The 24827-nt window shown below is 31.3% G+C and overlaps 2 protein-coding genes across 2 annotated transcripts in view; one reads left to right on the top strand and one right to left on the bottom strand.

The window, feature by feature from the left end:
• The first annotated feature begins 5889 nt into the window (after positions 1-5889).
• Positions 5890-24827, top strand: part of LOC136987368 (protein PRRC2C-like) — a 131379-nt gene continuing 112441 nt past the window's right edge. Inside the window, 1 exon segment of the mRNA XM_067285100.1 lies at positions 5890-6182. The gene's annotated coding sequence lies outside the window, so the exon portion shown is untranslated.
• LOC136987386 (piggyBac transposable element-derived protein 4-like) lies at positions 21154-22848 on the bottom strand. Its single transcript, XM_067285125.1, has one exon. The coding sequence runs from the start codon at positions 22846-22848 to the stop codon at positions 21154-21156; it is 1695 nt and encodes a 564-aa protein (XP_067141226.1).

Here is a 24827-nt window from a genome sequence, read left to right as displayed (position 1 = left end):
ACACTGTGTTTTGAAAATACATAACGTGTGCCTGTAAAAAATATATATTCACAGATACATGTAAATTAATTTTAGATATAGGCCTATGTATATAAGTGTTAATTGATCTGCTGGAAAGAATGGGTATTTTAAATTTTGAACTTGTTAACGTTGAAACTTGTGTTAAAAATTAACACAAGTAAACATATGTTAAAAATTGGGATCGAAGAATACGTAACGTCTTTTGTATATGTGTTGGGTGGGCCAAAAAATCATCCATACGGGACTCCAAGCATTTGAAAGCATTTTCTTCCGAGGCCCTCCGGCCCTCGGAAGAAAATTGTTTTCAAATGCTTGGATTATGATTTTAGCTTTCGTTTTGTTGCTTCTCTGATCGTTGTCATTTATTCTTCCAGTTTGTTTTTAAGTTCTTTCTTCTAATAGTGTTAATTGAGTTACTGTAAGTCGATAAGCAGTCGTGAGAATTCACTTCTCACGACTGCTTATGGACTTAAATGCGCAAACCGTAACACTTAGTTAACTTGTTTCCATTTTGACCATTTTAAATCAATAAATCTGAAAATAAATCTACAGAAAAAGTTGACATCAGTCATACTAAAAAGTCTCTTATTAAACTTTTATATAGCGTTTACTTTGTGTCATATATAACTTTAATTAATAACTTTATCACTGGAATATTCGAGATCAAATCCGGAAGGGGAACACCAGGAATTTTTGAGAGGGGTCTGTTTTGAATATATTAAATCCAGTCCCTTACTATCCGATCGTTCTTACTGTGGGTCTGAATGAACCCATGATTGGCATGAAATAAGGCCATTTTGGTACCCACAAGGCGTAAAGCGTTTAAAATGAGGGGGAAATTGAAATTATTTTTGTTCGAAAATACATCTCTCTGAGAATAAAATAGATTCATGACGTATATTCGGTATATAATTCTATTGATTGTCTGTTTGGAATGAATAAAAAGATTAATTTTATTCCTTAAAATATTTTTCAATTTCATATTATTTTGTAGTTTTCTAATCAGTTAGTAATTAAGAGGAAATGTTTTGTAATTAGTGTATTAGGGGGAAATGTTTTTAGAAATTTTCAGAAAATCAGATCGTTGGTTCGGGAGATATTAAGGGAGTGGAGGGCTATAACTCAAGAATATTCCAAGTTATGAAAATTGTTTACTCGTACAAATTTTTAGTTTATCAAATAAAAACCCATCTCTACCCTTAAAATTAAGCTTTTGCTCTTTTTTATTATAATTAATATAAAAGTTAATTGTCGGAACGAAGGGACGACTAATACTTGACTTCATGCATTCCTTGTCAACACTATAACTCTAGAATGAGTTGTCCGATCTTGATGAAATTTTCTAGAACGACTCACCATCACTCAAGAATGAACTGATTAAAATTTCAACTCTCAAAAATGATCCATTTTTGTAGAACTGGAGATAGGGGTCAAAAAGAAGATCGCGTTTTTCTTCAGTATGAATCGTGTTTCAGAAGCGTCATCTAGTAGTCGGAAAATATGACAAGCATTGTTGTGTCCGTAAAATAAACGATTACTGTTAACGTATATAAACAACTTTATTAAAATAGAACGTAACGGCGGGTAATACAACGTAAGGTTTGTGCCTCCAGGTCTAAGTGTTACAACAGCTAACGCACGACTGCCCGAAGACAAAGAAGCACGACAAAGACAAAGATCAGAGGTGCGGGGTCGCCTAACTAGGTCAAGGGGCAATTCGGTGTGGGTTATCCTCTGGAGGTTTACATACATAACAAATACATAACAAGCATTAAAACAGTAATTTTGAAAAATAAATGTTATCACTAACTAGATACACAACAAATATAAAGAATCTTTATAGAATAATAAGTTAAAAAAGTTTTCTTTTTTTAACTTATTATTCTATAACATGGAGCAGCAGTGATCAATATTGATGGCTTTACGATCCATTCTCTCCTTCGTCTTCCTATCGTTAGTACGAAATTTCCATCTCTAAATGAAGAAGCTGCGCAGAAATTCCAGATTGAGATGAAGTCGCTCAAATTCATCATCATCGATGAAATGTCAATGATTGGTGCAAGAATGCTTTACATGATCGAGAGAAGATTGAGTGAGATAAATCCCGAGAAAGATTAGCCGTTTGGTGGATTCTTTGTCTATTTGTTTGGTGATTTTCGTCAGCTTCCTCCTGTTAAAGATACTCCTCTCTCCTCGAGTGTTTTTTACAATGTAATGTCCCAACAAGATCCCTACCTTGTTGGGACATTACATTACATTCACATTTGATTCTTTTGAGAACTTCATTGAACTTAGTAATTCTCATAGACAAAATAGCGCAGATAGTTCCTTCACAGATGTCTTACAACATCTAGCTTCGGATGATTTCTCTGATACAGATCTGAACATTCTGACGACAAGAAATCGAGCCTATTTATCCAGAGATGAACTTGATCAGTTCCAAACGGCAGTAGAGCTATATCCAACAAACGAGCAAGTTAAACAAAGCAACGAAGACTACTTGCAGTCAACTGGATGCCGTTTTGCTTATATAGCAGGAGTGGGCAAGCAAGAGTTCAGTGGGAGCCGAAATGTAGATTTTGCAAAATGCATAGGAGCCGGAGTTCTGTACTATCGTGGTGGATAGTATGGTAAGGCTGGAAAGGATAGCACTTTCAGCAAGAGCCGTATGTAACTCAAAAAGAGCCGCATTTGCCCATGCCTGTTATATATCATCTGAAAACACTCCAGATATTGCCCTGCCTTCGTCCAAAGATGACTCAAGCTCATGGTCTCTCGGTCCCTCCAAGTATTTGAATCTCTCAGTTAATGCCAGAATCATTCTGAGAGTCAACTTATGGGTGCAAGGAGGTCTCGTCAATGGTTCACTAGGAACAATACGCTACATTATATATGCTCCTAATGCTCGCCCTCCAGCTCTTCCTCTGTTTATTTTCGTGAAATTTGATAGCCATCAGGGACCTTTTATCTATGATAATCTGTTTCCAATAATCCCCATAACACGCACTTCGAACGATGGCAGTATATTGCCATCTCGTAGACAGTTTCCCCTTACCTTAGCATACTCGATGACTATGCATAAATCACAGGGATTAACTCTTCCAAAAATCAAAATAGATATAGGGGAAAAAAAACAGCTATCGGTCTTATCTATGTTACATTGAGTACAGTGAAAAAAATAACTGACATAGTATTTTTAAAGAGTTACAATGAAGATCGCAACGAGTCAATCTGTAAGTCCAAGGCCTATAGTGAAAGACAGAATTTTATGAGACATTGGCATAGCAATTAATTAATGGCTTATTCTGACCTTATATTTGTACCTTTAAATGATCCAATAGAAATCATATATATTGTTGAGAACGAATGATTCTTTGTTTCTTTTTTCCTCATAATCTAGAAAATAAAGGTGCGAGCAGCTTCGTTCCGACTACATGCTGATACAGCGTTACTTAACTAATTTTAAAATAAAATCTCATTACAGACTGCACCCCACAATTTTTAAAACTGCTAATGGGCGCGTTTCCTAGAAAAGCTGCTTTACTTAAGCAATTTCCGCTTTCATAAGAAATACATAATTTTCTTTAGATAAATGAAAATTATTGAATGGACTATTTGATATTAGGCACGTTTCCCAGTAAAATCGCTTTGTTAAAAGACAAGCTATTTCTGTTTTAAGTTAACAGCTGTGGCGCTAGTGCAGAAAGGTTCATAAGCCAAGTTAAGATGGCTGTCACCATAAATTCTACGCATATTACGTACTGTACCTCAAATAAATATTGTAACGTTCGAAAATCTATTTTAAAACAGTTATCGGAAAAACTAGAAACGCAACTTTCTACATAATCTTCTATTCCGACACAAACATCTGTAGAGTTATTAGTAATGGCAAATGAACATGTTCTATTATTATTATTGTTTACCATATAGGTAATTACATTTTTACACAATATCGAATTTTCTTGATCAGCTGCTTCGATATTTTATGGTCTCGGCGACAATTCTGCGTCGTTTGACTAAACATTTTTATTCGTACAAAGCAACGTATACAAAGAACGAAACAACAATACCGAATAGCTGAGGTGTATAAGTGTTTCCTATGAAAGCGGAGATTGCTTAAAGTGCCTTCCAGCTGTTTAAGTAAAGCAGCTTTTGCCCGTTAATTCCAAAATTTTTTCTCCAACATTGCAATGATTCCATTTGATACTTCTGTATATTGATTTGTCAAATTTAAAAATTCAGAATATTTGATTAATTGATAGATTTCAACATCTGATATAATGCTAATAATTAAAATTTCGTTTTTACAATTTGTTTATATTGATTATGAATTATTAATTTTGATTTGAATTTTAAAAATTATTATTAGCATTTTATATCGGTATTTACAACCCATAATCAAGAGTAAGAGTTAGAAATTAACCAATAAATGTTTACCTACTTAAAATAATATGAATAATCAGCTACTTTTACTCCTCGATTGAGAATGTAGACTGACAAGAACCTCTCAAGTTCATTATTAAGTGGATGATAAAAGATCGGGGCCTAACATATCCAGTTTAAACCACCTATGTACTGTATATTATTGAGCTCGGAACTTGGACTCTGATCCGAATGCCCGAGTGCGATAGATTAATACAGTGGTGCCTCGTATTTCGAATTTAATTCATTCCAGGAGGCCGTTTGAACTCTGAATCGTTAGAAGTACAAATACAGTAAATATCTCCTATTAGAAATAATGGAAAGTGAATTAATCCGTTCCCATAGCCTAAATTTTGAACTAAAGGAGAGAAAATCTACGAAGCTTTCGATGAAGAAAAATTGCAGGAAATTTAAAAATTTGCCGAATAATACACAATATATATATAACCAAAATGCACACCAAAAATAAAACGGAAAAACAATGAAACGAGAGCGAGGAACGACTTGGGCGCACAACAAATGGCGTTTACGCTTGGAGTGCATTTTTCCACTGCGCGCGCAGTTCTAACTCCGAAGCGTTCGAAGTACGAGGTACCATTGTACTTCGTCCCTGTACTTATTGTATTTCACTGTACTTACTGCCTCGGCCATCCGGCCATTTATAATGCATTTATTGATGTGTGGCATTAAGTTTTAATGTACTACAGTCTCAGTTTCCCTCATTATTAACGTCTGTTTCACAATCGAATCGGAAGCGTAGATCTTTGGAAGAACAATGCCTTAATTCAAAACAGCATTTTTAAAAACAGGAGACTTGATCGCATTCGAACTCGAATTCCTCGTGTCGATAAAGTTGGATGCACGCCTACAACACTTCAGTAAAAATATCGGTATTTTCGAAAAACGAAATTGCAGAATTAAAAAATATCGCGTGGGTTTTTAACTAATTTAATTCTTTCTTGCGCAAGCACTTGATGTTGAAGTACACTATTACAAAGGTTTCTAGGTTTATATTGATAACAGACCGACGATTTCTGCTCGTATTTTTCGCTCTTTTGAAAGATTGAGTTATCTTAAACGAGGAAAAAAATAATAATAATTGCGATTTTACATATGCCAAAGCTAATAATTTTTAAACATTGCTGTTTATATATCTAATAATATATAATAATTTTTTTTTTTAGAATTTATAATTAATTTTTGTAAAATTTTATTTCAGGTTATTAAGTGGAGAAATAAATATAAGATATTGAATATTATAAAAATTATAAAAACATTTTTGTGTGATAGAAAAATAATTTTATATTTTTAAAATCGACAGCAAAGTAGTATAAAATGAGGTTTCGGGGTTGTTCTTAAACCGTTTATTTTATTATATCGAGAACTTTGTATGAAGTTGCAATAGAGGGGACATCAGTTAATATATTTTCGGCATTTTTAATTGATCAGTTGTATTAGATGTGTTTAGTTTGCGAAGAGAATAAAACATTCGTTCAAAATCCTTCTCTCTCGCCACTAAGGAATTCTGGGTAGGGCGCTTCCGATGACGTCACCTCAGGTTATTCAACGGTCTGTTGGAAGAGAAAAGACAACTTCGTTTCGTTGTTCGCCATTTTGGGATAGGTCCTGGGGCTTGGACCTTGAACTAGTTGTCAAAATCTGTCGCCATCCATCACATAATTTATTAGTAGTGACGATTTTCTTTTACTACATTTGAAAACCCTACATAACGGGCCGAGGTAAGTGATTATTATATGATCTTAAATATTCAATTTCGGTTTTTGTTGGTGGGAGTTATTCACGATCTGAAACGAACAGGTCAAAGACAGTTAACATAGATGAGGGTTTCTCTCGTGTATACGTAGGTTGCTTTTAACAAGTAGCCACACATCCTTAACACTAAATATATAAAGAATTAAGTACGAAGAGGAATGCATATTTAGACTGTACTGCGTCGTTATTGATACAGTTTGTTTTCATGATTCAAAGGGTTATGGGAAGGAGGAGATTCATTAATTTTGTACTTAATATATCCATTAACATTAATAGTTGGAGTATTATTTGTTCTGTTCGAAATGTTTTCTTATAAGGATGGAAAATTCTTTTATATACGCCTAATCCTGTGTGACTAAGATAATGTAAAAGGTATGACAACTTCCTTATTAATGTTCAAAAGATTGAATTTGCGTTTTTTTTATTTTAGGATATTACATAGATTTTACTATATAATTATAAATTTCTGTAGAATAAAATAACGAATTTTTACTTCAAATTGTTGAGATCAATCTAGCTAGGCTTATGTTTAAAATGTTACAAATGGTGTTCAGTTTTATTTTAAAAAGTTTTTGGTTTTTCTTTTATTTAAGTGGCAATAACTTGTTCAAATTTGAAGTAATATTTTCATATTAATTGTTTGTAATGTTGTTTTTTCTTTTTAACTTTATGAAACAATACAAAAGTTAGTTAATTCATTTTAATTGATATTTTACATGAATTGTTATTGAACAAATTAAAATATATTGAAATATTTGAAAACTTAGTTTTGATTATTATGTCTAATTATTCATTAAACTTAAACATATTTTTTCTTTTACAGAAGTAAATATTTAATATTTTAAAATTGTTTTATGTTGGATTTGTCTAAATTATTTTTCTTTGTTTAATTTCAAAACTGGCAATCAAAATTTACAATAAACTACTTTCCTATTTAATTGGAATATTTGTAATGTGTATCAACAAACACTATTTAACAGTTGTCTTTTGATAATTTGAATAATTGCTTTTAATAATTTATTTTTAGCAGCAGTCATTCTCAGTTATCTAAGATGTAGGTTTCTATCTTACTCATTAGAAAGATTAATTTTATTGAAGGAATGATATATCCAGCAACATGTAAGAATGAAATACAAAAAATTATTGATAGCAGAAAAAAGTTTCAGCATTTGGTGATTAGTTTGCCTGATGCCCATTCAACATGGGCAAAAACGTTTGCACTTGTTATAGAAGTTTGCTGGTTTATAGGTTTAGTGTTTTTAATTATCGATAGTTCAAAAGTAATGGCTAATAAACAAAATTTTTATATAATGTGTAGGTATTGCAAAATTTTCATGTTGACACATGACAAATAAAAATTATTGGTAAAGGAGTGACTGCAAACAAAGTTTTATATTATACGATTTTCATACGATAGTATATATTGATGTTTTGGAGCAGTACTCGTTAATTTTCAGTTACTGTTTATTACTGTAGTCATCTTTAACATTTGAAATAATTATAAGAATTATAGAATTTCAAAGCATAAATTTTATCTTATATTTGCCTTGAATTTTTTTCCCCTATTCATATTCTATTGTTTTGCAGCTACATAGTAATTGAAGTGTAATATAGATATAATATTAAATTTTAATTTGATTTTAAATTTTGTTGTATGAGTTGATTTTAAATGTTATGTAGCTAGTGTGTATTTTAACAGATTATCCATCTGTTTATATGAGAAATTACAGTTTTACTTTGAAAATGAATCAAAAACAAAATTTATAAATTGAGTAGCATTTAATACATTGTGTAAAAATTTTTCAGCTGTGTTTTATTGGTTTGATAGTACGACATATTGAAGATGTTTTTGGGCTGTTTTGTATTCTTCACTGGAAGATTGGCATTAGTATTGTTTTAAGTGATATTCCTGAGTCATAAAAAATTAATAAAGGATGGTAACTTTGTATAAATTTGCATATAATGTTTTATTATTTTAAAAACTAAAGATTGTGTTTGCAGAATGTTTTAATACAAGAATTCAAAAGCTTAAATTATTTTTGGGAATAATTTTGAAGTAATAAATTTAAATCTGAGAAATTTATCCTTTATATCCAAAATTATCATTAGGTAAAAGCTAGATCTGAAAAATTTAAGCAGATCTAGATTTACTTAACAGATATAATTAAAAATAAGAACTATGCATGTTCATAAACAGTTATTAGTGTTTTTGAATGAGGATGCTATTAAGAATGATCATAATTAAATTTTAAAAATAAAATCTAACATTTATTTTAATCTATGAGATTAAATGATTTTTGAGTTTGGTAAATTGCAAAAACTTTAAAAATACTCAAAATTTGAGATAGATTTAGTGTTCAAATGTAAATTGTATACTATATTGCCTTAATAAACTTCAAGGGATTTATTTTTAAAGTATTATTACATATTCTCAGAATTTATCTTAAGACTTGAGGTTTTTCCAAGGCTGGTATTTATTACCATGTACCAGAAGACAAGTGGGTAAAAAATTGAAAGAAATACCATAATTACTTGAACATTTTTCAAACTGTCAAAATTATTAATTGACTGTGTGTGTGTTACAGCTACATTTAAAATAATTACTGTTTTCTTAGTTAACTTGATTCAGCAGCTTCCATTTTGGTTATTATGTTGTCATTTTGTCTACTTTGATGTCATCGTAGGAATTAAGATCTTGATTATAATCGTCTGGTTCAAACTCACCATTTCTTCCAATTTGAGTTTTCTTAATTATTCGAGACTAATGAGCTCTTGGCGTATGACTTTATCATGAGTTTTTCATGCTCAATATTTGACAATATTTATAATTGTATTTTCAAAAGTGTTTCCACAAACCATGGAATAGAAAATGCTCAGTATATAATTATTAATGGTAATGGTAAAAGTAGCCCTGTATAAATCCAATAGTAGGTTTGGTTTCATTATAGAAAGTGCAATTTGACTGTAGACAACTTGAATAGGATTTTGGTTAAACTCCTTACCACTTGAAGTTACATTATCATGCATAATTATCCCTCATTAATACTTCAACATGTTTTTCACACTTGTCAACCTGTAATTTATTTTTAACAGTACCTTTAGTCTTCTGGGTTTTTTCAAGCGCACCTTTATTCTCTGGGGTTTAATTGAGGATACAGAATATCAAATTAAGTTTAAAATATATTGAGGTCAGTTTTTATTTACAATTTGATAGTTTTAAATTAATTTTTGATTAGTAAAATTGCTTTTCTGTAAACCTGTGATCACATGCAATTATTTTTTTAACACAGTGGCATATATAAGGTGTTGATTTTTCATTCATAACTGTGCTGCACATAATGGCCATTCCTCATATTTGATGATTCTGAAAATCCTGTAATGTGTCTTTGTACATACAAAATTTTCAAATCATATGTTATTTAGTTTGAGATATTGTTTTATTACGGGTTGTTCTTGATTGTTCAAACTTTCTGATTTTTTGATCCTTCAAACTTTGTGATAATGTATGACATGAACAAGTTCAGCTAGAAATAAACGATGATAAGGCTTAAGTGTTTCTTGGAAGGAACAGAAAATGATTTTTCTGTATTTTTTGGGCATGAAATAAGTCACAAAAACATTTAAATTGAATATCAAAGCCCCAAAAATATAAGATTATCTTAGAGAGACCAGGGCCATATTCAGTATGCAGAATTCTTGCTAAGTCTAGTTAAGCTCCAATGTTGAACTCATTTCTAGCTACTGCTTGACTTCTCCTACTGCCAGAATTCTAGCTAGTTCAGTCAGCTTCTTTTATCTATGCTAACTTCTACTAGTGATGTCATTGTTTTTGTCTCATCGTACGATCTGCAAGATGGCTGTTTGTGTTGGACTAAACATATTTTATTATAACAATTACAATGCTATCCTCTCATTCAAATCATTAACTCGTTCTAAAATGACTTCGAAATGTAAAATTATCGTACGTCAGTATAACAGATTCTGAATACATTTTAACGGAAGACAACAGTCCATTTCATTGATTACAATTAATAATTGCTTCATTAATTTTATCACCATCTGATGCAGCTTTCATTTGAATAATTGTATTGGATCTTCATCCCTTTTCGACCAGTTCGTTTGCAACAATTGTTGCAAATATAATTTTAATTTCGTCCACTATTTTGCCCAGTTGTCTAAGAATAATTGTTCGATGATGCTCAGAACATTCTTAGCTCTGCCCACTAAGCCACTCAGAATTCTAACTTAGATGTTCTGCGTTACTGAACATGGCTCAGGATTGAAGATTGTAGTAGATTGCAGACTGTCGTGTCATTGTCATGCATAGCTGATAAACATCCATGGTGTCATAACTATAGCAATTGTGAGCTATCTCTATAACATCAGAGTAGAAAATTATTACATTTATGTGATTGTATGGAGAAAAAGATTGTATGCAATTGCATGTGCAAGGTGAAAAATTTCAGCAATTATTTGGAAGCCTGTGATAAATGAAAAATATTTTTTTTCACTGAAATTGTAATGCAGATGGATAGCATGTAGCATGAAAATATCATAGAAACACAGTTAAGTATGTATGTTTTGGTGAAAAAATGTCTGCAAAAAACTAGTAAGTGTAGAAAAATTGCTGCTATTGCATGTGATCACAGGTTAATGTCATAATAGTTTCTTGGAAATTGCAATGTTAATTTGAAATGACATATAAAACCAATTTACTGTAGGCTAAATCAGCCATACTCAACCTGTAGTCTACCAGACTTCTATGTATGGCCCATTAAGTACTTTTTTTTAAACTTATGCCAATTTGGTGGAAGGTTTTAAAACCTCAAGACATGGGAACCCTCAACTGGTTGGTATCCACACATGCAGTGCCTTTGCAGTCTGTTGTATATTTTGAAAAATTATAAATATTTTAGCTTGACTTTTGATTCCAGCACCAACATTTTAGCAACATCACAATGTTCTGTTTTTGTTAGATACTATGCTGAACAGAATTCAATTTGTAAAGATTTTTTTTGAAGTTTTTTCTTATGAAGAATCAAACCAGAGGCAAAGATTATCTTGATGATGATAATACTTTTCTGGAGAAGAATAATAATGATAAAAAAAAACTTGTTTGTGTACACTGTTGGATATCTTTCAATGACTGGATCCAAAAAAGGATCTGTTTTCCTTTTGAAAAAGAAATACAGTTTAACAAATCTCTTATTTCACTGTATCTTTCACTAGGAAAACTTGGCAGGATGTATTTCCATGGCCAAAGTAGATATGATGAAAACAGTCATAAAAATATAGTGGATTATATCAGAGCCCAAGCACTGAATCACAGAAAATTAAAAAATTTCTTGGAAGAAATGAAGTGTACTTAGTGACATTTTTTTACTTACATTGGTGATGGATAAGCAGAGGAAAAGTTCTCGATCAGTTATTTATTTATGGCAAAAAACTTTATTTTTACAACAAAATAAAATTTACAGCAAATTTGGAAATGATGAATGATGGTGTATTGTAGCATTTCTGTGTGACTTCACAAAAAATTTTGTGAAGTTGCACAGAAATGACTTGTGCATCACTTATGACAGATCACAAAGATCTTTGTGATCCCAATCATAGTTTGCAGGCTGAAAATAAAAAATTATTTCATAAATGGCAAATACTTTTTAAGTACCGTATTTACTCGTGTATAAGACGATCTCGCATATAGGATGAGGTGTGACTTAGGATCAAAATTTAAAAAAAATTAGATTTATTAATACAATTCTAATTTTATTTCATTTAATCACAAGTAAAATATAAAATGCACGTATTGTATATTTCTGCAGATAAGACAAGATATAAATTTTCGTCAAAGTTTTATAGTTTTAGCATATATTTGTCCTATAAGATGACCCCCAAACTATCAATGGCCAATGAATTTAGTTTAGATCAGCAATTATTATCTGGATAATAATACTGTATAGCATGTATGGAATTATGTCCTATTAGTAATTTTTTGGATAAATTTTAGTTTCTTCCATCTGGCAGCACTGCCTTGCAATTGTTGAAAACATTCACACTGATGTGGACATTCAAGTAATGACTAAATAAAAATATACTCGCTTGCTGACAATATCATAAAACATAAAATAAACATTTATCTTGTGGAAGGATAATCGCAACATCAAACATTTTTTATGGATTTAATGAATCATAACACCTTATGGTTTAACTTTAGAGTTGGAACAGCAAAGTTGTAACACTGTTAATTTTTTGGATCTTACTATAACGTGCATAGGAGGGGAAATCAGAACCAATGTTTATCGCAAACCGACATCACTCCCAATCATTATTCCTAGGAACTCGGCGGATCCTGAGCATATCAAAATGGCAATATTTCGCTCTTGGATAAAGAGGGCACGCACACATTGCACAGATGTTTCTGATACAGTTAAAGAACTACAGTACATTCGAAGAACAGCTTTGCAGCATGGCTACAGAGGAGAAAAAATAGATGCTCTCATCAAGAAAGATCATAACCGGGTGCATGGGAGGAATAGAAACCAACAAAAAGAAAGTGGTCCTCGATTACATACCTTTTCTTAAGCCGTTTGTTAAGAGGATTTCCAAAAGTAAGGATTTGCAAATCGTTTATAGATGCAATCCCACTATATACAAGCTTTTAAGAAATGATAAAATGAATTATGAGCATAACTCCTTAACAGGAATATACTCAATATCGTTAAGGGATCATGGGTTTGACTCTAAATTAGTATATATAGGAGCAACGTTGAGGAATTTAAAAAAGAGGATTAATGAACACAAGCAGTCGGTGAGCAAATTAGTGGATAGTACGGTCCTTGCCAATTATGCCAAGCAGCAGGGAATCCCGGTCTTTTGGGACCAAGCCTCTATCATCAAGTCTACTAGATCGAAACACGCGATAAAGTTTTTTGAAAAATTGGAAATTCACAGGGTGCAGAGGAGCACACATTGCATGAATTATAGGGACGCTGATGGGCTTTCCACTGCTTGGAAATCTTTGTGTGACGGTTTGGACTAAGTGTAAAATTACGATAATCCTGGATTATTTTATTTTATTTGTTTACTTTAATCGTATCGTTAATTTTTGTATTTTTCGCATTTATTGTATAACCGATTATTTAATTTACGTAATATTTGTTTGAATTTCATATTCGATTTAAAGAAGTAACTGATGATGGACACTTAATGCATTTGAAAACGTTCTTAATATTAAAGAATTTATGCTGAAGTTTGAATGGTTGTTTATTTTATGTTTCAAGTAATGACCTTGACTATTCACAAAAAATGTTGTATGGGCTATTCTATTTTGTGGTCATACCCTACTCTCTACTAGTAAATAATTACAGTTTGTATGTTTTTTATAGTGGTGTTTTTAATTTATATAAATTTCAATCTAATTTTTTTTTGTATCCTATAAGACGGCCCCGGATTTTGGAGGTTTCTTTTTATGATTCAACTATTGTTTTATCTGTGGAAATACACGGTGAATGCATACATTGTCCTGCAAAAATTAATGGCATTTTAAACTTTAAGGTAAAATCTTGTAAAATCAATATGATTTGTTCATGTAAAGTTGAATTGGGAATCTTTTTTGCCAGTTCTTAACAGTTGAATCCACTCTGTCGATTGCTTTTATGAGTTTCTCTGAATTCTGATTTCTGAATGATCATCTGTTTCACGTGGGAATGGATTAAAACTTATATTGGGCTCCCATGTGATTTTGGAATTCAATTCAAAAGCTTTGCTTTTCCTATTGCTATTCAACTTTACTCCTGACAATAAACAAGAACGATTCAAACAACCCAGATAAAATACTTTTGTTTTTAAACACCAGATGGTGAGCATCCAGTAAAAAATGTGAATACACAGTTTGCAAAAACACAAAAAATCCGTTGCTTGTGTGTAGGATGACTTAGGGTTTTTAAGTAGTGAAAAATGAATGAAAACCTCGTCTTATATGCGAGTAAATATGATATTTGCTTTTGAAGAGAAACTAAGCATTATTATGAGGAAATAAAAAAATCAACATTTCATAATTCAGGGGTCACTCTGGAAAATTTAAAAATATCACCAACCATTCACCAGTTTTAAATTTTTTTCACCAATTTAAATTATTTATCACTGTCAGTTTTACTTGCTGATTAATGCAGTGCTTGTAGCCTTATAAGTTTGGTGTCTAGAAAGCAAAAGTAACACATTAAGCTGTTAGTTATAAGGAGATGGCCAGATATTTGTCTCTCTTGTTCAATGAAACCTGGTGAGCATGTAGTCTTAAACACAAACAGCTCTGTGTACCAATAATAGGACCCATTTCTCAAGCATTTCTCAAAAATGTGCTTCTGAAAATTTAGTGTTTATCTTATCAGTCTCTGAAAGTTTTGTGTGTCTGAGTGGCGATAGCTGATGGAATATGATGCTAGGCACTGGAGCTAGATGACATGGTTTTGAACCTTTGGAACTTTTTTAATGTGTGACATCATTATTTTACTGCACCATTAGCATTATTATTCCTCACATAAAACAAGAGATTAAAAATTGTGATATTTCCTGTTTATCCAAAACAAGTCTCTGTAGATAAACTCTCTTATGTTGTTAAATAAAACTTATTCCTTCATATTTATTTTCAGATATGATGGTATTGTGATATTTGAAGTGTAACAAACATAAGCACATGAGAAAATTGTCTATAATATTAACAACTAAAAATATAGTGCTACAACTATACTACCCTATTTTCATATAACTTGTTTTTTTTGTCCATGTGCAGTAATATGTGTAGCTTATTTGCTTGTGAGGACATAATATGTAAAATATGAAAATAAATGTGAAGAAATAAAAGTTTTATTTAATAATGTAAAAAAGTTAAATCTACAGAGGTTTGGTTTGGCTAAATGGGAAATGACATCACAATTTCCACTTTCTTGATTTATAAGCTTTAAACATGAGGAATAATAATGCTAATGATGCTGTAAAATAGTAATGTTACACACAAAAAAAAGAAACAAAAATTCCAAATGTTTGAACCTATATTGTATAGCTCCAGCATATTGCATTTTATTCACCCAGCTGTAGTGACAAGGTATGAAACATTCAAAGACTTATAAATTAAACACTAAATTTTCAAGGCCTGTTTTTGGAAACACTTGAGAAGTGAGTCCTATTATTTGGACAAGGAGATGTTTGTGTTTAAGACAAACAAGTTTGGTTTGAATTGGAAACCCTAACAACTGGATCTCTCCCTCAAGGAGAGTGCCAGATGTTTGGGTCTGTATTTATCTAGTCTGGCCTTCTCCTTGAGATAAATAAAAATCATTTTTGAGTAATTTTTAATGACTAATTCTGAATAATGCATTTAATCACAATGTTTAAACAGTATTCCACATGTAATGTCAAAATTTTTGTTTTTGTCTACTGAAAAAACATTAAAGTGAAAAAAGTCACCTCAAATTTTCTGTTCGTTGATAAAAAATCCCCAATCTGGAAATGTTGGGTGGCATTGCAAAAAATGTCCTTTGGTTCTCAATGTCACTTCCTACTTTTCTGCCTGAACTTGCTGTGTGATATCATGAAATTGCTAGGTATGTGGTGTACAGAACTCCCATTGCATGGAAGCTAGACATTCTGCTGTTTTTCCTAAAGTATGATTTATAATTCAATTTCATGTTGAATGTTGAAACAAGCATTAGGGTTTTTATCACCACCTTAATAAAATATTTCCAAGTGGCAACTTTGGCACTATACATCCTGACAGGAAAATTTTCAAACTAACAAAACCTTTACAAGATGACATTTCCAAGGAAACTATAAATAAGATCATGTTAAATTATTTGGCTGTCTTATCCAGGGAACTTAAGAGCAGATTTCAAGATTTAAAGAATTATCTGTTGCATGTAGAAAATTCCTGGCATTTAGAAACACACTGTTATCCAGCAGATGCATTTGGATATGATTATGCAAAACAATTTGATGAATTCATTGAGTTCACAAATGACACAAATACGAAAGTTAATTTTAAAGAGGAGGTGAAGAGTTACAAAATTAGTGTCTGACAAATGCCAGATCTTCATGATGTTTGCATCAACATAATTTTGCAAATCATTCTATTCTAAAATGAAATAAACAAAGAACAAATAGTAATTGGCTTGATAATTCTTACCTTGATGACATATTGAGAGTAACATTTATAAACCTGATTGTTTCAGACAATCAGAAGTTTGTCTCAGTATCAAGTATTGAATAATTTTTAAATAAACGCTTAATCACATTTAGGTTTTCAGTTTTTAAGAATTTTATTATGATGTATAGTGTAATATATTAATATATTGCAGACTGTAATGTTCCAAATATATGGTCTGAGAAAAGAAAGGTTGAGTATGGCTGGGCTAAATGAGAGTTAAATTTCTTATTGGATCCTGTTGGCAACCTCTAGCATTTAATTCCCACTTCATATAATTAATTCTACTGTTCATAAAGAAAGTTCAATGGCAATAATTGTAAATGCTTACAAATGTACAGTACATGTATTATTCCTTAGTGATCAATGAAATAACATCAAGTGAAGACTTGCTGTACATTTCTATAAAAAGCTTTTCAATTTAAAAATTTTAATTGCCAACTATAGATTTGAAATATCATTAAAAATATAATACTAAAATTCAATTTGAATAATTAAATCTGTTAATCTGAAACTATCTGATTTAGAATTGTTCAAATATATTTCTGATGAATCGTGAATTTCTATTTCTAAGTCTGCTCCTTACAATTTAAAACTGTGTAAGCTTAAAATTGTAAAATTTTTGTTAAACTATGTTTTGATGTGGTTTTATGAGAAGTTTAAATTGGAGACATAAGATAGATATGAATCATAGTTTTAGTTTGACAATTGAAAGTTGCCTGTTAGTCATGTAACAATAGATATTTTATTTAACATTAATTAAACTACTATGAAGATAGAAGTACATTGTTAAAGTTGTCATAAATTTGTATGTGAGAATAAATACAAAGCACTAAGGCTTATGAGAAATTCATTTTAGAACTTACATTAATAAAAGTACTATATCTTGAAGATGTAATATTGAGATATATGGTTTTAGGATGCTTAATTTTATTCCTATAGCAACTGTGGGTGGAGGATTTCCTGTGGTTTCTCATTTAGAAATAGTTTCATTGAATGAATGAATTGTCCTCAACGCTGTTGCTTTCTGAATAATTTCAGATTAAGAATTTAGATCTTTCCTAGTTGATAAGCTGTGGATAAAATGCAAAGTAATGTTTTAATATTGCCTTGGTACTCATAGCATAACCATAGTAACTTACTGTATTATTTTTGTGTCAGTTTTATATACAATGTATGCAAGGAAATGAAATTTTTTGTTTTCACATATTTTAAGTCCTAGAATGTATGTCCATAAAATAAAAATTGTGATTGAAAATGAAAAACAAAAATTGATTGAATCAAGATTCTATTGTTTTTGTACGTACAAAATAACCATAGTAATCTAACAATGTTTATCTTGGCTGTGAAGTCATGGAAGGTTGATGTTGCAACAGTTTTGGATTGAGTCAGATTCACTAAAAAAAAAAAAAAGACTGACTCTAACCTGATGTAAACTGAACACAAATTATACATAAAAAAGAACTTGATGATTTACATGGTGTATGGTTAAAATATATGGTATTATTTATCATTAATAATATATATAAATATTTTTATGAACAAGTTGAATAATTGAATGAAAAATTGAGGAGCTGAAAAAGTGATTAGTTTTAACTGTTATGTGAAAATGAGCAGCAAAAAAATATTTAACTTTTACTTTAGTTCATATATTATTACTTCTACATTTATATCCTTGGTTATGTATTATATATTATTACTTCTACATTTATATCCTTGGTTATGTATTCTATGCACTGTTACATTAAATAATTTTTATATTTTAAATCATTTTATCCTGGAACTTGTCGATGGCCAGATAAGATGGTGTGTGTGGTTTGTTTTACTCTTTCTTGTGGGCACTAAGAGAATCCACAATAGATATTTTTTTCAAGCCCACTGTGTTTGACCAGGTTCACAATGGGGTGACTGTAGTGAGGGTTGCAACCCAATATATCTGGGACAGACCACTCCTGAAAATTTTTCTGGTGATTTTTTTTCCTGTTTAGATTTGTTCCTGGGTTTCCCGGAGCAGTAGGCAGACTCATAAAGTGCCGTGCCTTCTAGCTGACAGTTGAGATGGTCAATTTAATTCAATCTTCTAATAACAAGGCGAAAATGTAAAATACGCACACAAACCTTAAACTGGCCTTGCAGTTAGGTAAGAATTCCTTAATAAATATTTTTGGTCTACTTCTAAGACCTCCTTCAAGTTAAATGTTTTGGAAATAGAATCTTTCTGGCTATATCATTCTTGAACAGAATGTGTAGAAGATTCATAGATAAGTTCAAATTTAAAGTTCAAAAGCACCTGATGGGGATGTGTTCACAAATGGTTTCAGTTTCAGTGCTGTCAATTATAATGATGGGTCAATAAGGCCTACCATGTATGGGAGATTTGTTTTCGTCTTTATTGGTGCATAGCCCCTGCAGGTCTACTTTAAAAATTTCCAGTGCTTTCAATGCTCTGAATTGCACATTGTAGGATGTTTTCCTTATACAGGTATACCTCAGGTTATGTCATTCTCGATTATATATTGTTCGTCAAAAAATATATATGGAAAAATAAAAATCAAGTTTAAGTCATTTTATTTGACTTTACATTTGTCTGCCACAAATATTGAAGTTGTAATATCATTAGAAAAGTGTCAGAAGCACATAAAATCATGTTACTGTACAATAAATAAGAATAAAGGTATAAAAAATCATATTAAAATATGTACATTTACAGTAAATGTTAATACTGCACATCATAAATTTTTGAGAACAAAATATGAAAACATCTGTGACTGAGTTGTCATCTTATTTAGTGGTCTTTATTAGTAAATTTAACAAATTAGTTTATTTTCTACTATCACAAAATTTTAATAACTATTTGTTATTTAACCTTACAAAATCATTTTATTTTATAATGTCTTATAGCAAATCACATTCACAAATAACGAGTCCACAATGTACTGTAAACATTGCCAAATTGTAAACACATACATTTACAATTAGGCACGTACATGTATTCGTAAATTTAGATTACTTTTTTCCTATACAGTATTAAAAACTAAAATTTATTTGTTTGTAAGCTTAAAATAGATTATTAACCATATATTATTAAAAATACATTTATAAATAAAATACAGAACTGGGAATGGTTATTTGGCTTAGCTAGTGACAAGTAAATTTGACTTAAGTTGCCTCTCCTGGAACAAATTACTGATGTAAGGTGAGGTATACCTGTAATAGTTGCTTGTTGTAGTTTGGGTTTAACCCTTACCCTGCCGGGTGCCACGCCCCCTTACTTTGTAAAACGGCCAAGGCCAAAACAAGTGAATCAGGCAATATTATTTTAAAAATTCACAAAAAATTAAATTCTTATTCTATTCATATGAAAAAAATCACATATATTCATCAATATAGTTAGTTTTAGATATTACATTTTTCGATAAATTTTATTAAAGAAATTTATGAGAAAAAAAATAATTATATATCATAAATGACGTTTAAACTTGAAAATTCGTTACTTTTTGTTAAAATTAACATTCTCCAGTTACTTCATTTTTATTGGCACTGAGCCAGATCGATGTAAAATATTGTTTTGTACAATTCTGTATAACTTTTATGTGTGTATGTTTTTTTGTTTTTAAATTATCACACATTAAACGTTTTTATTTCAAGCAAATTTTTCGATATAAACTAGTATACTTTATTATCATGAAATTTAGAAAGAATAAAAATATTTCTGATAAATATACAATTATTATAAAACATTCATATAATATACGTTGATTTTTACATCAAAACATAAAAAAATTAGGAAAAAAGCAGGTAAAAAATGCATCTGTGACCTTGGCAGGACCAAATCTGTAAAAGAGTATTTTTTATTGCATTTGTTGCAAGATGATACTGCATATAAGTATAATGTAAAACTCGATCACATACCTTACTAGTAATTGCAAAAATAAAAAAAAATAAAAAATAAAAAAGTAGAAAAAAATGAATCTACGATGTTGCAAGGACCAAATCTGTAAATAAGTATTTTTTTATTGCATTTGTTGCAAGATGATACTGCATATAAGTATAATGTAAAACTCGATCACATACCTTACTAGTAATTGCAAAAATAAAAAAAAATAAAAAATAAAAAAGTAGAAAAAAATGAATCTACGATGTTGCAAGGACCAAATCTGTAAATAAGTATTTTTTTATTGCATTTGTTGCAAGATGATACTGCATATAAGTATAATGTAAAACTCGATCACATACCTTACTAGTAATTGCAAAAATAAAAAAAAATAAAAAATAAAAAAGTAGAAAAAAATGAATCTACGATGTTGCAAGGACCAAATCTGTAAATAAGTATTTTTTTATTGCATTTGTTGCAAGATGATACTGCATATAAGTATAATGTAAAACTCGATCACATACCTTACTAGTAATTGCAAAAATAAAAAAAAATAAAAAATAAAAAAGTAGAAAAAAATGAATCTACGATGTTGCAAGGACCAAATCTGTAAATAAGTATTTTTTTATTGCATTTGTTGCAAGATGATACTGCATATAAGTATAATGTAAAACTCGATCACATACCTTACTAGTAATTGCAAAAATAAAAAAAAATAAAAAATAAAAAAGTAGAAAAAAATGAATCTACGATGTTGCAGGGACGAAATCTGTAAAAGAGTATTTTTTATTGCATTTGTTGCAAGATGATACTGCATATAAATATAATGTAAAATGCTTGATCAGAATTACATCACATACTTATCCTATCAGCAATGATGATTTGGGTAACATTCAGGATGTAACCCCTTTAGACAACGAGTGCAGATAGTTCTTGATCTTTTTTTCAGTCCGTTGCTTGTGCACACACAACACCTTGACTCCTTTTTTTCTGGTAGCTTCCTTAGTCCCCTTGGTCCTTGGGGATCTTCAAGAGACTGTTTAGTTGTTGTCCATTCCTCCTCCAAGCTCTCTATTATAGATATGTTGTAGGCGTACCTAGATTTTACTTTACCTGGGCCTCCAAAATTTGCTTTGTATAATATATATGAGTTCAATACCATCCTGCCTATGATATTGAACCCAACTTTTTTCCAGTACTTCACAGTCTTTCTCTCATCCAAGTACGCATATAACATCATGTCCGATGTATCGACCCCACCCATAAATTTATTATATTCTAATATTATTTGTGGCTTTGACTTAGCCACTCCACGCCTAACAATTTCTTCATCACACGCCCTCGCATGGCTGGATAGTAGCAAGACTGGATTTTTTTGTGATGATTTTTCTCGAGAGCCACAGGCTAACAATGGGCCAGATCTATAATACGATGTTTGGCCGACAGAAAACTTTGATTTCAGTGGGGCAGGTAAATATTTTCTGTTTCTACGAACAGTGCCAGTTATGTAGGTACCCAGTGAATATAAATATCGAACGAGAGGAACCGACATAAAGAAATTGTCTACAAAAAGATGATAGCCTTTATTGAGGTACAACCCCGTCTCAAGCAGCTTTTTTACGACGCTGTACCCTAGACCAAATTTAGAATTGTTGTCCTTTTCCTGCTGAGTCCTGGCCCCTCTATAAGTGAAAAAACTCAAGCAGTACTGAGAGACTGAGTCACACAGCATCCAAAATTTTATGCCCCACTGATGATGATGTTTTTTTGGAAGGTACTGCATGAGAGAAGTTCTATTTTTAGTACCAACTAGGCTTTCATCCACACAAATTTGCTGGTGTGGCGTGTAGTGATGTCGGAACACTCTGTTGGCGTGATCGACCAGAGGTTGAAATTTTGCACAAGGATCATATCCTTGTTCCCCTCGGCCGGATAACTTGGAGTTATCGACGAGATGGAAAAACCGCAACAAGTGATAAAAGCGGGTTCTTGAAAACATTTTCCCAAACCATGGAGTGGCTTGGGAGGAAGAAGTGGACCAGTAAGATTCTATGGTAGGCTTTTTTATTAATCCCATATTTAATATACAAGCTATAAACCCCTTTATTTCTACAACCGAAATTCTGGACCAGTTCTTTAGGGCGGGCGGTACATTATTCCCCATGCCATTTATGACTTGTTGCGCGTAACGATTTGATTCCGTTACGATTAGGTTGAGCAAAGTCATTGTGAAAAAAAGATCGAAATACGCAATCGGTGGTGAATCTGGCAATGGCATGTGCTTAGGGCCAGCTAGCTCTAGAAAAGAGAAAGGAAGTGAAGAAGTTTGCTCTGGAGATAGAACCTCCTGATAGTCCTCATCATCGTCATCAGTTGTTGATTGCGTAATTTGATTAGAGCAGCTTGGAGAGGTCAAATCATCATCATCAGAGTCATTATCAGACCCTTCGTACATACTGACATCAGGGTCAGAGTCAGACTCAGATATCATATCAGAGATATTTTCTATATAATCTAACAGGTCAGAGTCATCTAACTTTTGTATCTTCGATGTTGATGCCATTATAAAATCACGTTGAAGAAAATCGATAAATCTAATTAAAAAAATAAAACTATATGTAACGATATGTTACAATATAAAACTAAAACGATAATAAATAAAATTACGATAGATGAATCGAAAAACATGAGATAAAACAATTAGAAATAACTAATCGGAAATTTAATTCGATATAAGATCAAAATTTATACTAAAAATTATAAAAGATATACTGTATATATCTTAAAAAATAAATTAGTTTATTTTATATAGAAAACTAGATAGAAAAATAAACAAAAGATTGAATAAAATGAACAAAGAAACAATAGGAAACTTACCTGCAACACACACAACACAACTCGTTGAGCGAAAAAGCAAAAGTGAAATTTTAAAAATTCTAAACAAAGGTTATGTAGGTCAACAAAACACCACCTACACAAAACTATGTGAAACAGACGATAAACAAGACGATGCCGTCAAGTGCTGACATCTGCTGTCGATAAATTTTATAAAAATCGATTGTAAATAGGGTAACGATGAATCGTTACCCTGGCCGTTTTGCTTAACAACTAGGGTAACGATAGATCGGTACCCTGGCCGGGAAAGGGTTAACATCATTGTTACTGGCATATGTACATATGATGACAATAGCGAGGTTTTAAACACGAAAACGTGCACGTCGGACGTTCAGTGCCGCTTTCCTGTAAGCCTAGAAGTTTGACAATGGCATTTGGAATGTCGAGCATGATTCCACTGACTTTCTAAACACCATTGTCAAACTTCTAGGCTTACAGGAAAGCAGTGCCGAATGTCCGACGTACACGTTTTCGCGTTTACAACTTCGGCCCCAACCTCGCTAATAATGTTAAACCCAAACTCAACAAACAACTATTATAAGAAAAACACTCCATACTGAACAACAGTCTTGATAGTCCTGGAAATCTTTAAAGTGGATCTGCAGGGGCTATGCATCAACTTAAAAGATGAAAAACAAAACTCCCAACACATGACAGGTCTATATTTGACCCATCACTATAATTCACAGTACTGAAACCATGTGTGGATACACCCTATTGGAAGCTTTTAAATTTGAGCTTATCATCTATGAATCTTCTACACATTCTGCTCGAGAACAATAAAGCCAGAAAGATTCTAGTTTCAAAACACAACCCAAGGATTATTTTCAAAGTAGATCAAAAACATTTCTTGAGAAATTCTCACCTATCCGAAAGGCCAGTTAAGGTTTGTGTATTTTGGTTTAAGATGGTTATAATAATTTCTCTGAATAAATGCTACTGGATTGCAAAGGTTTTTATTACTATGTTTATTCATCCAGTTTACTTTGTTTATTTACATATACAATTTTTCTGTCTTATTTAAAAGATTCTCTTAACTTAGATTTACTTTTAATAAATTTTGGTGCATAGTTTCAGTTATATATTTTTAATATTTTTATTTCTGCTATTCAATTTATGCTAATATTAGCAATTTTTATAACTTCAGCTCAAATCAATGTACAGTACAGTACACTTGAGTCATTCAATTTCACATTTCTGTTGTTGTCACAAATTTTTATCCCCTGGCCAACCTCCACAAGCAACTGACTGACTTTTCTTTGGTTAATGTTATTTTGTCTATTAGCACAAATTGGTTAATTCAGGCTATTTATCTACCTGGTAAATTCAAATATTCTGTTAAATATCACAAATATTTGGAGTTTATATAGCTCAAGAAAGTATTATCAGTGTTGTCTATTGACATGTTCTTTTATTATACTGGTCCAAAAACACACACACACACTTGACCTTGAACAGCCCAAGGATTACCAACATGTGTTCTTTTGTTTATCATGGTTTTAAACATGTTTTCATGTTTTAGAGCTTGGTTAGGTAATATAACACTTAACTCCATTTGTTGTTAAGACTTAAAATATTTTAAGTTTTTCAATTTTTATCAAATTGTTTTGCAACAAATAGTTTTCTAACCACTTTTTTATTGCAGTT

Source organism: Centruroides vittatus, unplaced genomic scaffold (assembly GCF_030686945.1).
Source record: "Centruroides vittatus isolate TY-2023 unplaced genomic scaffold, ASM3068694v2 scaffold_1519, whole genome shotgun sequence".
Classification (NCBI taxonomy): Eukaryota; Metazoa; Arthropoda; class Arachnida; order Scorpiones; family Buthidae; genus Centruroides; species Centruroides vittatus.
The sequence above is the reverse complement of the archived record's forward strand: the minus strand, read 5'-3'. Positions and strand labels throughout refer to the sequence as shown.